Source organism: Homalodisca vitripennis, unplaced genomic scaffold (assembly GCF_021130785.1).
Source record: "Homalodisca vitripennis isolate AUS2020 unplaced genomic scaffold, UT_GWSS_2.1 ScUCBcl_4459;HRSCAF=10628, whole genome shotgun sequence".
Classification (NCBI taxonomy): Eukaryota; Metazoa; Arthropoda; class Insecta; order Hemiptera; family Cicadellidae; genus Homalodisca; species Homalodisca vitripennis.
Window position 1 is genome coordinate 14,919 of NW_025780576.1, and position 16,579 is coordinate 31,497.

A 16,579-nucleotide genomic window follows, 5' to 3' on the forward strand; every position below is an offset into this window, starting at 1 on the left:
TCAGGGGTGAAGAGTACTTTTAGGACATTGCTGTTAACAACTGGTTGTTGCTAAAACAGCTCAAATATACCATATTTTATGGGCTGACCATAAATATCTATAACCTTATGGAAACTTAAATCAGCACTGATAAAATTTAATAAATCATGTTAAAAACGTGTCAGACTATAAAGACGATTAAGTTTGTTAAAATTTTGATTAAGAATATCAAAATGGGTTGGGTATAATCACGATGATCTTGTTAAATAGTTAACCGAGTTTGATCTGGGTTTATGCCAAAATTTTGCTTGATCTTAATATTGTTTTGTTGAAACATTATTGGGCATTTCCATGGAAGAAGGAAAGTAAGATTACGTAGCAGATTTACAAAATTAAAATCATATAAAAAATGTATTTTGACAATAAGTCAATTGTTTCAAGAAATAATAAGTTGTTATCTTATTAGTAATTAAAGATTAATTCATTTTAAGTAAGTAAAACCCAATAAACATAGTTATTCAATTTTTTTCAGTTCTCTTCAAATACAAATACTTAGATCTATTTTTATTCATTTGAAAAAGATTTTATTTCACAATATTAACAAAATTCACAAGAGATTGATACAAATCTAAACATCAAAGCGTATTTTTATCTTCTTTATATAATATTCTCAATATTTTGTTTGTAAATTCTGGGGAGGAATATTTCACCCAACCTGTACCACAGAAGATTTAATGGATGGATGGGAAAAATCAATTAAGAGTCAAGGGTATTCTTTAATATTATCATTTATTATTTCTTTTAGATACAGCCAGCAGTTGATTGTTCTTTTCACATATAATGTTGAGTCAAATATTATAACTTCATACTTAACACAATATATCAAATCTAAATAATTAGAAAAAAGAGCCATTCCAGCATCTCCAATCTTGTAAAAAAAACTAACTATCACAGTCAGAATTAGCACCATTTTGAGTTTTCATATCTTGAACTACAACCTTGGCTTTAAAAGGACACTGCCTCCTTCTAATATCTGCAACAATACAACTTTATATTAAAATATACATTAAAATAAAACTGCTCCAAAATAATGTATTTTATTTCAATATTATGGTTGTAAAATGGCTTACAAGTAAAATAAATAAGCTGTGTTTTAATAATTTAATATGTCAATTATTGAATGTAATATAGTTTGAAGGTGTGAAATATTAAGAAGAAAACGATATCACTGTTGGAACGTCTAATACTACAGTGAGATATCTCATTAAAATGATTTAATATACATGATTAAGGAGTATAAAAATTATTGTTATATTCGACACAATTATGTCCTAATTAACCAAAGAAATTATTACATATTTTTTTTAACTCACATGATTAGTTTGGAAATTTTGCATACATTTTTCAAATTAATAAATTGATACGGAAAACTGACGTTTTATATCTGGATAACAGTAAAAATTTTTATTACTTTCTCATCAACCATCATCATAAAAACTAATTTATTGTCATAATAATATGAATATAGTCATAGTATAAAATAAATATATATATATATATATATATAGGTAACATATATATATATGTTTTTTTTTTGTTTTTAACAAAATACGATTTTCTTGTGTACATTTTTTGCCACTTCCCTTCATATTTGAGAGATAAGTGGGTGAGAAAATGACCATTTGACAATCAACAAGCAAAACTAGTATGTACTCTTGTAAATGTTAACAATTATTTCACATTTAACACTTAATGACAAGTAATCTAATTCAAGCGGCATTATTATTCACACATTGCGTAAAACGTTTCTAAATTACAATTACAAAATTTCTTAATTTTCCATTTTGACAATTTGAATTTTGCTTCAAAATCTCTTCTAATGAAATTAATCTTATTTTACCACAAAGAGGCAATTAATTGTACATACTTTACATTTCCTACAAGCTATTTTTGGTTTGTTTATTTAACAGTCAAAGTTGGCTGCCTTCTGGCAGAGTCCAGAACTTCAGTTTGGTTTCTGCGACTGTGGCACTGAAAAAATAGATATATTTTTATAGATTTATACAGATGTAGAATAGATAACTATTATGTTTACCAAAGTACATTGGTTACAATTTAAGTGAATTAAGACCAAAAATTACTTAAAATAACTTTTAGGTTAGTTAATTAACTGACATGTCACAAATAAGTAAAATCAAAAACACATACAGTGAGTCATATTCCGAGTTTATGTATGTTGTTTGGCAATTTTTTTGAACTATAAAACTAAACTGATTTAAAAAGACACAATCTTTGCTAACAATTTCAAAATATATTGATATTACGACAAACCTTCCCTAAAAACATATGATCAAAGTGCAATGTATCAAATTATTTTAATATATTAAAATTACATTTTATAAAAGATTCCATCTTACTTTTTAGAGTTGAATTAAGAATTTTGACGTTAACTAAGTAAAAAAAAACTATTTCCATATAAATTAAATAGAAAAAATAAATGTTTTAAGGAGTAGAAATGAGCTTTCCTTGTAATATTATAAAAAAAGAAATTATTGCAGGAAATCTAAATATAACTCAAATATTTGTAATATTTTTGGTATATGGGTTTTATTTGATAGATTTTTGCACGAATTTAATGCAGCAAATTATATATTATTGTAAATTATACCAACTATTCTACTGTAGGCGAGTCACGAGATGACTCCTGGTCTCTACATACCAGAAAGTTAAGGGCACAATCACCTCTCTTGAGGCTAACTGTAATCCTGTGTTCTAATGTTGCAGAGTGCCTGCAAAATCAGGTGATACCGCTACAACACACAGCTGCACCATAGTCAGGGGTCATCTCGTGACTCCCCTACAGTATGATGTTTTGAATTTGATATTTTTAACTTTTTGTAAGAATACAAGATTTAATAAATTAGAATTCATCATTTTAATATTAAATGAGGAAAATGGAGAGATAAGTGAAATGTTATTAGTGGTTAATAAGTTGAAAGTTTTGCAGGTGTCAAAATTGCAAGGCAATTACGATTTTATAAATTTGATTTAGCAAAAGTGACAAAGAATTAATGGTTATAATTTTAGTAATTAAACTGAATTTATTTTGATTAATAATCAGCATATTAATAGTACTTTTTATAAGATATGCAGAAGAAAATTTTTTTTTAAAGTGAGTGCAAATAACTACTGAACGATCCTACTATATACATAATATGTATTGGGAGAATCAGTGGGCGACGAGTGGTCCATGGTGTCGGCTTATGGTCTAAGTTAGAGGCAGCGCAGGTTCAAATCCTGTCTGTGACCTTTTATCAGTACTGTTGACTTTGAACTGTACCAACTCTCTTCTTTAAATGCTCTAGGATAAGATCCTCATGGACCGCGAGAATAGACAGCATAAGGCTGTAAAGGTCCGATCCTCTCCTTTTAATTAAAAGTATTCGAATTAAAACAAAGAAACAATTTTAGAACTCACTAAAAGGTGACAGATCCCTTGAAGTTGGTGGGGGGTTAGTGTCCAGATCAGGGTGGTGCTGGTCTTTGAGTCCGGGCTGTTGTGAGATCCTGTATCCTAGAACAGAAACAGCTGATTGTTAGATTGATAACAGTGACAGGCTGTGAGGTGAGTGAAGAAACTTGTACAAAATGACATGACATCCTATATCCCGTAAAACCTTAAGATCTTTAAATAGACAACACCATTTTGATTTTTAGAAAATACATTTGAAATGTTGGACATCTTTGTTAGTAAGAAATCTGTCAAGTTTCATAAAATATCTAGAAGAGCTTTTGAAATAAGAATGTTTTTGTCCCATTTGAATTTTAAAACTGTCTGGATTGTTAACATACACAATATACAAATGACTATAAATCATATAAATACATTGATTTTTATTAATTTGGGAAGTAGTTAATATTGAAAATTGATGGATACCTATGTAGCTATGCTAAATTTGCTTGTTATTTTATTAGGTTTGTCCAGTTCAACATATGAATGTCTAAACTGCATTTTTTATTCATTTAGTAAAAGGAAAAATTTAGAATGGAAACATGGATTTCGAGATAGTACCAATATTTTTTTAGTTGTTAATTACATATTTTTGAAAAAATGATACCTTTCACTTTGGTTGATAAGTAGCCAACTTATTTTATTTACGGAGTTTAATATATATATTAAACTGGCAAGTTGCAAGGATTGTAGATGCAGCAAGGAGGTCCGGAACCCCCAAATTTTCAATTTTTTCAGTTACTTTTTTAGTAAATGATTATTCTTATTTAAATAATTTAGTATTACTGACATATACTGGTGAAAGATCGTTTCTCTCAAAAAAGAAACAGGTCAAGAACTTTTTAAGGAACAAAATGGGGCCTTACTCTCTGTCCACTACGGAAAAATATAAGTATTGGTATTTTGGACCTTCTCCAAAAATTTTTTCCAGGCTACATTCTTGGATGCAAGTGTATTATGCTACTAATCTTTGACTTAGAAAGAGGCATCATCAAGTATGCACTGAGGTTTTAAATTTTCTTTGGCCCACAGAAGTAATATTGCAAAACTATTGCATCAAACCGTGATCAAAGCTAATGTCACCACGAGCCTTGATCAGGTGGTTAGACAGACAAATTTGTTCGAGATAGATAAAATAAATCTATCTCAATTAGTTTGATAAGGTAGTTCGATCAGGAAATGTCCATTTGTTCCATTTGTGGTGGACCGCTTCTTAGTACTTGTGTAGTCTATACCGTAATCTTCCAGCCTCTAGCTACGTGTGGTGATTAGCGTCACTTACATTCTCTGCAGAACAAGTGACGGTCCTGGCGTTGTCACCCTTGGGCTGGAAGGTGCCGATGGGAGTTGGGGAGTTGCCGGCACGGGCCTGCACCATGAATCCGGCGAACGTGGGACCTCCAGGCTTCTGGTTGATGCTGAACTCCACAGTCTCGGAGTTCGATATGGAGTTCTTCTGCAGGGCGAAGTCGAAGGGCACCTTGGAGTTCTGCGGGGCGGCGTTGCTGTGGGCCGGGCCCTTGGGCGTCATGTCGACACAAGCGGCCGTCGGAACCTCGAAGGGGTATCCGCTGGTCAGCTGCGCCACAGCCGCCAAACTCAGTATTATCAACGAAAACATGTCTGTCAACACACAGCAGAGTGTAAATAAACTTGTAGTATAAATGTTTTGCTATATAATTTAACTTTGCGATATGGTGGGAAGGATTGGTTCAATCCGAAAGTCAAGTTTTAAAAAAACCTTATTTATTTCCAAATAAAGAAATTACAATCCCATAATAGATTAGTCTATACTATATTTTTAAAATATGATTGAAACATAAACATTTTTTTTTAATATAGGAAAAAAGTACCCACATAGGCAAGCCTGTGCGTGGGTACGAGTCGTTTGAAAAAAAGATAGGTCGACCCACATTGCTGATAAGTTTTAATCATATATATGACTCAGATATATAGCATACAAAAACACACACATACGCACATACATAAATACACAAACCTAGCTCCCTGTACAGTAGTATTGAAAATAAAGTAAAGTAACGGGCCTAGGTTGGTACAATAGATAAGGGCTTTAGGTAAAAAAAAATAAAACTCCTATCTGTAATTGGACGCAAGTTCTCTGTAGAATCCTCTCCCAAATCCGTAGGCCAATTAACCAGTAGCGTCTTGTACATCCCAATTTTTATATTATAAAGATCAGTTAATGGTATCTGCAATTTCCTAGTCAAAATTTTGCATTATATAATGAGAATTAGTTAATGTAAAGCGTTTTGTTAATTCCTGGAATCTGGAGTCCTTTAGAAGAGATTCAAAAAGTCAATGACGAAGAGTTCAAAATGAACTCTTTGCATCATTTCGACCTCAGAGACGTCTACAAAGCCTGCAAGCACTCGAAGTTTCAGATGCTTCGGTTTGTCTCTTTGCGGGCTTCACGTCTTTGACAGAAGCATATAAAGTCTGCAGGTCCTGAGCTGTTCGCTGGTTGAAAAAATGAGTTAGGCTGATGAGTAGTTTCGGCTCAATCCAAAATTTGATTTCAGTGCCATTTTCAAAAGTTCTCGGACTTATAGTGGGTAGCATTTAAAAAAAAGGAAGGATCACGTTTCACTTCTTTCAGACTCACATATACACTTTATAGCCATCATTAAATAATACTGATTTATCGACACATTCCCACACGCGCTTACGGAGTTTTATTTCAGATCTAGCATCTTTCAGATATTCCTTGGCATCTCAGTGACTCATCAACGGAATAAAACGCTTAGAAACAAATAGAAATTCGGGTTTGAATTGAATTTGCTTATTGGGCTTTTGATCAATTCAGAGAGCTCGTTGATCAGTCTCAGACGCAATTGTGTGCCAGGTGCTGCTAGTGTGAGGCCATGGTTTTGTGTTGAGGAGTTATTTCTGCTCTTGGTTTCATAGGTGAAAAAATATGCCACGAACCAAATCACACCTTTGATCTGCATTATGTGCAATCCTCAAAAACATACCTATATCACATTCCATCTAGAGTACAATTTTCTTGTAGCCAGTGATTCTGGCAGTCTTTTCTAAAGATGCATTTTGTTTTTGCTACAAAGTCCCCACAATTTTACAGCAAAGCAGCATATTAGGCCATTCTTAATACTTCTGGGAACAAAACTTTATTGTGTGACGTAGTGTATATACGATTAACTAGCACAGACATTATCAACATGATCAACCCAGGTCATTCCCCTGTCAACAATGAACATTCCAAGAAACTGTTATCAGTAAGTTCTCTCTAAAATGACTCCATCAACAAAGATAAAAGTCATCACTGTGCGGTTTAGACACACATGGCATTTGATTTTCACTGATATTTTGGGTTCAGGTAAAATTTGTTTTGATTGAAGTATTGTTTCGAAAATCGAAAGTATACATTAGTCGTCCAAATATGTATGATTTTGTTTATGATGTTTATGATTTTGAACTTTAAACGTCCTGATAAAACTACTGTTAGTGATAAAATTATATAATTACTATGAAGCGTATTATGTAGAATCACAAAATAAGAGTCCAGGATGATTATATTATTAATATTGTAATCAATATGTTTAGTTTTATGCCTACACTGTCATACATTCTTGGGTATACGAGTGAACAAATTTGAAAAAACCTAACCTTACTCTGAACCAAAGCGGAATTTTAAACAAGGAGTCTTTTACCACTTAATTCTCAGAGCTAACCACTCTATAGTCAGGTCATTAGCTGCTGGACTAGAATCATTGGAAATCAAGAATGCATAATGAGAGCAAACATTATTATCCTTAAATCGACTGCTTTGCCGCAAGAGTTCAAACCTATTGAGGTCAGTGCATTAGATTGAGGTAATCACTCAAGCCAACGCTCCTTTAATTATACCTCTGGAGCGCCTGTAAGCTGTTTTCCTCAATCAGGCGAATTTCTTATAATTCCCCGTCACGGACTAATGATGTTGCTGCAGCCGTGGAAATGACAGAGAAGAGGAGGAAACTGAACGGCACAACTGAAGGTCTCCACGGACAAGGAAACGGGTCGTAGCCTCGAGAGGCCTTTGTTTTCGGTGTCCTGAGAAGGTTAGCGGCCTTTTAACTGTCAGATAAACAATGGTTAACTGTTGTAATACTGTGATTCTCTCGTGCCTATTACAGGTAAACGACTTCCGTTGCGCTGACAGGTTAGTCCACGATATCTCATCACATTAAGGGTCAGAGCACGTAATGTGAGATGTGTTACAATCATTGTTACCATAAATAGATTGTTACACATAGCGCGCGGCGTGGACAGTGCCTATTCTAGCTGGACAAACTCAACCTCGAACATTGTTCATTAATTAGCTCTCAGTTCGAAATATAGGTCTGCCTTGATAAAACAGAACGACGATACTTTTTACCCAGTTTTGAATGCAAGATTTGATCCTGCTTCGAGAAATTACGCTTTTCACAATAGCTAGACTTGTTTTCGCTAATGGCTTTCCTAAATTTACCTAAGGTTAAGTTCACGTTTTTTTCCCAAACTAGTCCAGAATGAACAAAACTGCAATACATATTAGGGTTGTATACGTTTGGTCGGTTAAAATTCCCTTAATACTTCCTCGGATTTCCATTAATCTTTACCTTTTTCCATAGTAAAATAACGATATAACTACTTAAACTTTAATTCAAACCGAGTAGTATTTATGTTGGAATAAGATTAGAAATTATTTCTAGTTTCCAAACCATCTGACTAACATTAATGCTTCCACGTAACAGAATGAAATTCTAGATGGTCTGATCACGAATGCATGAGAGTTATCAAAATGCACAGTGAATTTACATGCATAAGTAGATGTATTCTACAGTAAACAGTTGGATTTCCAAGTTTTGGGACATTCAATTCTATATAATACATAAGTCATATTATTATATGATGTGTTTTACTGCGTTAACGTGATATAAAAGTATAGTCATAATTATAGTATTGGGAAAAAATGTGTCAAAATTAGGGTCCCGATGGTAAACATTTTCTACCAGAAGCTAATCTGGCCCTGCATAAAAGTGGAACAAATTGTTTTTTATACATTCTATAGTAGCCAAGTACGAAGTACAAAAAAGAATAATTGCTGAATTAAAGAATTACTGAGAATTGTCAGCTACAGGTGAACGGGTTGCGGTCGGTCTACAATAATTACGGGGCTGGATTAAAATTATATGCTCAATTAAAAAACAATACAGTCCACTGAATGTAATAGCCTTGAGTCTGGGTAATAAATTCAACAATCGCTACCATTCATCAGATCGCGCTGCGGTTAGCATAAGAAATAGCTTTGCTATTGAACCCGTTCACCGTCGAAGGACAGAAGCATTCATGTATAAAAATCGAAATAGGAGTTAAATATTGTGACTCTGATTGTCACAATATAAAAAAATATGTTGGAGACTATGGGTCGAAAAAGCAAAGAATAATTCAACATCTTGTTTCTCCACTTGTATTACTAGTGATTAAGATGGAGTAAGCAATTTTTGGTTGAAACATATTGGTTTTATTTTTAATTTAAGGCGTTTTAAAACAAATTCCCTGAAGACAGAAAGAGTGAAAAACTGTTTTATTGCCCCGCGAAGAAAGTTATAAGGATTTTAAGTACGAGATTGAAGCAGTTTTGTAATTAGGCTCAAAATAAATAAGGTTGCTGAAGATGAAAATTTTGAAACTTTACAGCATATATACGTGTTATTGATTCTGGAAGCAACACATTTTTATTCATGACTCAATTAAATTATCATTTTTAACTAAATATAATTCACGGAAATAACACTAAAAATATTTTTTAATTATTTTTGACGTGTTTTCGAATAAAAATTACAATAAAATAAATAAGTTTAAATAAAAAAAAACAAAACACGCCAATCCCTAGATAACGTCTACAGGGGCGTACCCAGAAAATTATTTCAGGGGGGGCTGACTGTGTGTGTGTGTGTGATATTCTATTTTAAAGCACAAGTGAAAGTAAAAATATGTAAAATAGTATCCATGTGTGTAAAGCAGTTAGTTAGAATTCTGAATGGATTTAGGTGTTATTGTATCTCATTTACAATAATCATGAGATAAAATGAAATTTCGGAAGGGTATTACCGCCTCTGCCCCCCCCCCCCCGATATCTTTCCTAAGTACCTCCTATGACGCCGTATGGCGACTAGCTCAAATCTTACGTAACACGTACAGCTACGTTTTTAGATAAACTATTTACACACATTTTTTATCGTACGAATGTTTTTGAACGCAACATTTTACATTTTTTCTTTACTCTATACGACTTCGTTTACAACAAATTCAAACTGAGAATCAAAAATTAAAATGTGACAACACATAAACTATTAGAATGTAAGCTTAAATCTAATGGTTCACATTTGATCATTATAGTCTCCAATTGATCCCTAGTATTAATGTCTTTTAAAGTAAAGAGCTAATAAATTTGATGGAATTTTATATTGATCGAGTTTCTTTCTTAGTCCATAAAACAATGTCTTGGAATCATAGCGATATTTTCAAAAGTGAACACCCTTGTAAATACAGGATAACAGGATTTCGCTCCCCCACCTGATGAAGAGGATAGATTCCAATCCTTGAAACGTTGTGTTATTCCTTCTGTAACAATATCGATATCAAATCTCCGAAATCCTGTTATCCTGTCAATAACAAACTTCAGGCAAAGAACCCTTTCATAGTCTTACTTTGCATCCATTATAAGTTATCTACATTAATACTCAACTAATCTAGGAATTAAATAGAACAAGATACAGTGGTTGTAAAAAATCACCCATCCTTTTATCATTCAGTACATTTCATTTTAGTTTAATTGTAACTTTCAACAAAGAGCAGCATTGTGACAATGTTTATTTTCTATAGGATTTAAATTTAAAATTTTATTTAATTTCTAAAATTATATACGTTTTACATTAGTTATTAATATTTTTTTAAGTAATAGTCAATTATGTATGATTTTTAGAGCGAAGACCTACCTCAAATTTATGCACCTAACGGACACCTCACATTACTAGGCACGTTCTCTGCATTTTGCTTTAGAAAATCCAAGTGAATTGTACTGTAGACTTATCTGAAATTTATGCTAAGTAAACCAAGTAGTAATTACTTGGAAGTAGGTCGAATAGCCCGCCCGCTACACGATAGCAGTCATATGGCGTAAACAGGCGTTACTTGCCATCAGATTTGACAGTGTTTTAGGATCCCTAATTAAGAACATTATAATTAACAGACTGTGTTATGCTTGAGTAATCCATTTTACACTGTTTATGACTATTTCACTTTCAAATAGTGCAAAGTATATCAAATAGGGTGGATATTTGGCACCTAGTAAAATATGATTGATGGGATTGGGCTTAATTATCTATCTATATTTGACATTGAAATGAATAAAATGAAATGAAATGAAAAATGTCTTTATTAGAGGCGAAGTTAGGACTATAAAGTCCTCTCTACCACTGATTGAAGTGTCTTGTATAAGTAATACATGTGCTGCTAACTCCGTAGACAACAGTAGACTCTCAGCAGTGGCGTAGCTACCTTGGGTGGCACCCGGTGCGGAAGTTGGTGGTGTTACCCCATCGAAAGTAAAAATACATTTTATGTGATAAAGGTCATGGGTATAATATTTTTTTCTTTTTATCATCTACCACTATAGAATAATACACGTTTAACAATTCACGCCAACCAAACACAACACACTTCACGAAACAAATGAGAAATGTTGCAACTGAAACGTCAAAGATCGCGAGTATGGGACGGGGAATTCCCCACGACAGTGTCAGGCTCTTTTGCGGGAATCCCCGAATTATACATAGAGCTGATTTAGTGTTAGTGGAGGAATCTCCAGAAAAGAAATTTTGTGCTAGCTATTTATTTTTTTTGTTTTGTTTGTACATTGTTCTTAAAGTTGAGAGACCGAGTGGGTCTCACCCAAAAAAAAGGTGACACCCCGGTGCGGCCCGCTCCCCTTTTGCTACGCCACTGACTCTCAGGAGATTATAGACTATTTTAAATTTGAACGCGTTCGGGAGTGACAGAGTGAAAAGTCCATAAACATAGCCTATAAATTCACGGATTCATCACACTTTTCGTTTAAGATAACTTCTTTTAAGAACTGTTTTTATAAGGAAATACATATACTTAATGAAGGAAATCTAATTAATTTTGTTATCACGCCAAAATAAAAAAGTTACAATTTTCCAATATGTGTTATAACAGAGTTAGAGAGTGACGTGATCTTATTATATTTATACCGAATTACAGGGGGGAGGGGGGTTGCACCAATAAATAAATCTTAGCCTCCAAAGCCGATCATAATGATTTTTTTATTACACTCTGATGTACTCGTAACATAAGACTTTGGCTGAAAGGAATCACTGACTGACTTTAAAATTTTACAACCTTTAAACCTAGTCCTTTAGTCTATGGGCATTTGGCTTCGTGGTCGCAACAGGCTAATTTGTCTAACGCACCACACACCTAAACCGGAAGTGGGTGTTTAACTCACCTTCGTAAATAGAAGCGTTAATGGCAATTGTTTTATCGTAATATACAAACATTTTATTTATTAGCCTACATATGTCACAACCTTAAGGAAATCACACTTGTTTTAGTTAAATATAATTTCAAAATTACCCGTATTTAAGTAATATGTTATGAAAGATATTGATTTTTTAGTAAATAAAAACATGTCACTTCCATGCACATACTGTAAATATTAATTATTCGTATATTTAAAAGTTTTTACTTGGGTCTGATTTTAAGATGACCTTAAATTCTGCATCAAATACCTGTCGCTCCTCATAGATTGATAAAAATAGTTTTTCTGTCTTCAGAAATCGTATATTAAGTGGCTGTAATCAGATATTTATCTAAAAATTATGTTTATTATTTTAAACGAAAACCGGTTGTGCACTCTACGTTAAAAGTAGGTACAATATTAAAATTTCCCATCTTATTTTCCACACAAGAGATGAACCATCCTCACCATTTTCCATATTTAATATTTACAAAATAGTTTATAAAACAAAACAAAAAATACATAGTATATTATTATTAATTTAGTTTATAATTTACATAAAATGTATAGTTGTATGTATACATTGTATAGTTCATTTCTTTAGTGTGGAAAGAGTTTGAGACAAAATTTGCCTACTGTGACCATAGATGACCATCATTGTACCTCAAATTTGTTAACGTCACTGTAGCCTACTTGTAACCTTACATTATAGATTTTAACCTGAAAAAGACGAAAGATGTAAATTGTCGAAACGTCCTATTTTGAGTTTTAGTCTCGAAATGACATATCTGCTATGTAACAATAAATAATAATAATAATAATAAATGTATTTATTTTTTCATTCTACCACAAAACATACATAAAATAAATAATGAAAGAATTGCATAATTAAGAATCATAAACAATATAATTATACTTGCCAAGACTGACTAAATGCACTAAATGAAAACTTAATCATGTATTTAGATTTAAATTTAATATAATGTAACTTAATACAATTTCTTTCAATCCCATTACATATATAATCGTTATACAAACTTGTAAATATACTGACTTTTGCAAATAGCAGAAGAGAAAAATTAGGGCCTCCACGGCACTTGGTCTGTTTGGAGGTTCAAATTATTTAACACTAAAATTATTTATTTTACAGCGTCCAGCGGTTAAAAAATGAATTTTTATTTGATTTTTTCTGCAAATGTTTTTTCTTACTTGCTTCTTTGCTTGCTTACTGCAAGAGAAATTATTTAAATGAAAGTAAGTAATAGAAAAGATGTTGGAAAAAAATAAAAATTCGCTGTATTATTAAGCAAAATAATGGTGGAATGTACTTATGGTGTACAATCGTACATGTTAATGCTGGATTTTAATTAGGAAGTCAAGGTGCTCCAAAGTTAGCAGCCACTTTAAAAATGCTTTAATATTCGGTAATTCGTTAATATTGTTTGGCAATTTATTAAACATTCTTGCTGCAGTAAAATTTAAAGTTCTTGTAAGAAATTCTTGCCTAGAATGTATGAATGAATTCAGTCTTAGAATCTAAGCCTATGATATTTTTTAAATTATTGATTTCGTAATACATTACAAATTTTCGTGTCACAATTAAAACTCAACATTATTCATGCTTTATTGTATGTTTTAACAGAAGTTTGGAGGGGAAAGTAGGAGAAAAATAGGAAGACCAAGAAGAGGCTGGAGTCAGGAGAAAGGAGAGGTAATGCAAGAAATACATATGGATGATGAATTGTGGGAAAAATAGGCATAGAAACAAGACGCAGTAAACGACTAACGTAGCTATAAAACAATTGTTATTATTATATGTATGAAATGTGTATGAATAATTTACCCCATTTCCTTGTTACTTTGACATGATTGATTGACAGCAGATTTTTAAGTGCTGTACTATTAATATAAAAATTCATGCTGGTAAAATGTCTTTCATATTTTGTTAGATAATTTTAACACCGGATATTTTACTAGAAAGCCCACAAACCCCGGTTTTCCTAATCAGTGATAGATGGAACTAAAACAATGTTTGCACAAAGTTGTTAATTATGGAATTTCGTGATTGTTTTTAAATACATAAACGTAATAAATGTATTTCTAGCGATATTAAGGACACCCTGTCCTCTTTGTAAGCGTCCTGTGGCTCGACTTTATCAAACACTTGGACATCTTCAGCATTCTGAATCGCTGAAAGTCCACCAGGACCTTTTGAATATTTACTAATCCAGCAGCTGCTTGTTCTTTTTACATCCGAATATCAAAAATTGTGTGTCATTGTCAATTAATTCGGTTTACAAAAATTAGGTAGTTGAAAAAATTAGGATTCTCGTTTTTGATGGCTGCTTTTCCTTACTGAAATATCTGCCCTCAAGTTCGGCACATCGTTTACCTTCAGAATTGACAGGTTGACTGCCTTGGTACAGTATGGCATTCATTAGTATGCCATAATTTTTGGCACCAGTATTTGAATTAAGTGTTTTTATAAGGCTTTGCCTTAAAACACACATTTAGGCGTTTTAAGTGTTTAGAAAATAATTGTATTCTCCTGCAGTAAAGTTGCGATAACTAAATTACACACAAGTAAACTTTCAGCTAAACGGATTCGTTGGTTATTTAAACGCACAGTGGCGTAATTAGTTTAAAAATTGGTTGTGGAAACGATTTTTTTTTTAATTTGTTTTAAAGCAGGAATGATTTATTATTGCTACAGTAACCACTTTGAACTTTTTTACAGCGGCATATCTCGATAATAAAAAACTAAAATGCAACTGGCAGACAAGTTTTATGCTATGAAATGCACTCAATCACAATAAAACATTAATGGTAGCCAAGGACGTAGCCATCGGGGGGTCCAGGGGGTCCGGATACCCCCCAAATTTTCAATTTACAATAAAACAGAAAAAAATATTTCTTTCTATCACTCCATGTGAAATTACAGGTAGTTGAGATAGCAAATTTTTACAATGTTGTAATTCGGCACAAATAAAAAATTGCTGAAGATAGAATTGTAAAACGTTCACAGTATGTGTATGAGCGAAATTTTATATTTATTTATTACTTAAAGAAATTGCATTATTTAATGAAATATAGTTTTAAAATATTACGTGTTTTTACACATTTTTCTTTACGAAGCAGTATGTATACGTATGTGCTATAGTTTTACAAAGTAACATTTCTTATTTATTTATGAGTTAAGGAAATGATATTTTTTTAATTAAATATAATTTTAAAATATTACATGTTTTTACATATTTTTCTTAACGAAACAGTTTGTATATGAGTTATAAATTCATCGAGCGACATATTTATTTACTTATGAATTAAGGAAGTTATAACTTTTAATAAAATATAATTGAAGAAAATTATATGCATTTACATATTTTTTTCTTAACGGTATTAAATTTGTATAAATAAATAACATGAAACTCTCTGTAGCTATAACTCATATAAATTATGTAAAGGTTTCACGTTTATTCGGGCTTGATTACAAAATGCTCAAATTCCATACTGGAAATTCCTGTAACTTAAGTAGAGCTGTACATTTTTTTAGGGAAATTATCTTCACGAAATATTCAACATAAAATATGTTACGAACCAAAAATATATTGCATCCCCTAAATCCAATAAGAACAGAACGGATAAAAAATTATTTGTAGACTTGTTTAAGAGTGTATGGAAAATTGTATGTGGCCTGTCATTTCTATTAAATTATCTAACCAACAAATAAAAAAAAAACGAAATTTAAATTTCGTTAAAATTGATTTGTTAATAAAATGTGGTAAATAATTTCTGTCAATGATGAACGAACTTTTCATAAACGTATTTAAATTTTATTGACTTATTAATAATATTTTCAATTTAAATTAAATCCAACAAAAAAAGTCAGTACGGTCTGTACATATAACCAACACATTTAAAAAAAACGAAATTTAAATTTCCTTAAATCTGATTTATTTTTAAATTTATTCATACAATGCGATAAATAATTTCTGTCGATGATTAAAGAACTTTTCAAAAACGCATTTTAATTTTATTCCCTTATTAATAATATTTTCGCTTTCAATTAAATCCCACAAAAAAGTCAGTACGATCTGTGTACATATTTTAAAAAAAACCTTCAAAACAAATAAACTATTATTATTCAATACTACGAATGTTAGGATAGTAGTGAGTGGAGAACACTAACCTGGAATAGTATCCTACCCTGGGGACCGCTGGGTCTGGTGAGAATGACGAGGTCACCGGAGCACCAAGGCTTATATCAGCGACCAGTCGGCCTTCCCGGGAGTCGAGCAACGCTGCGGCGCGCGCTTGCCCAACCGGTGGAGTCAGCAGGCAGACCTTAAGGTCAACCTAGGTCATGATCTAGGACTTTGGCCATAAGTAGTGTAAACCACCGACAAAAATGACGCAAACAAGTTTTAATAATATAGATTAATCGGGGGGAAATCAGATTCCAAAGCGCTCAGAGGTCTGGGTTTCATATTTTTATTACACATCAAACAGTTCGAACATTGATATATTTCAATTTTCCTTACAAG

The 16,579-nt window shown here is 32.2% G+C and overlaps 1 protein-coding gene across 1 annotated transcript; it reads right to left on the bottom strand.

Moving 5' to 3' along the window:
- Positions 1-970: 970 nt before the first annotated feature.
- LOC124372946 (putative defense protein 3) lies at positions 971-16,359 on the bottom strand. The gene is made up of 4 exons (XM_046831360.1): positions 16,225-16,359; positions 4,773-5,113; positions 3,458-3,553; positions 971-1,012 (listed from the first exon to the last, which is right to left on the bottom strand). Exons 2-4 carry the CDS (start codon positions 5,109-5,111, stop codon positions 971-973), a joined length of 477 nt encoding a protein of 158 aa, XP_046687316.1. The 5' UTR covers positions 5,112-5,113; positions 16,225-16,359.
- Positions 16,360-16,579: the final 220 nt, after the last annotated feature.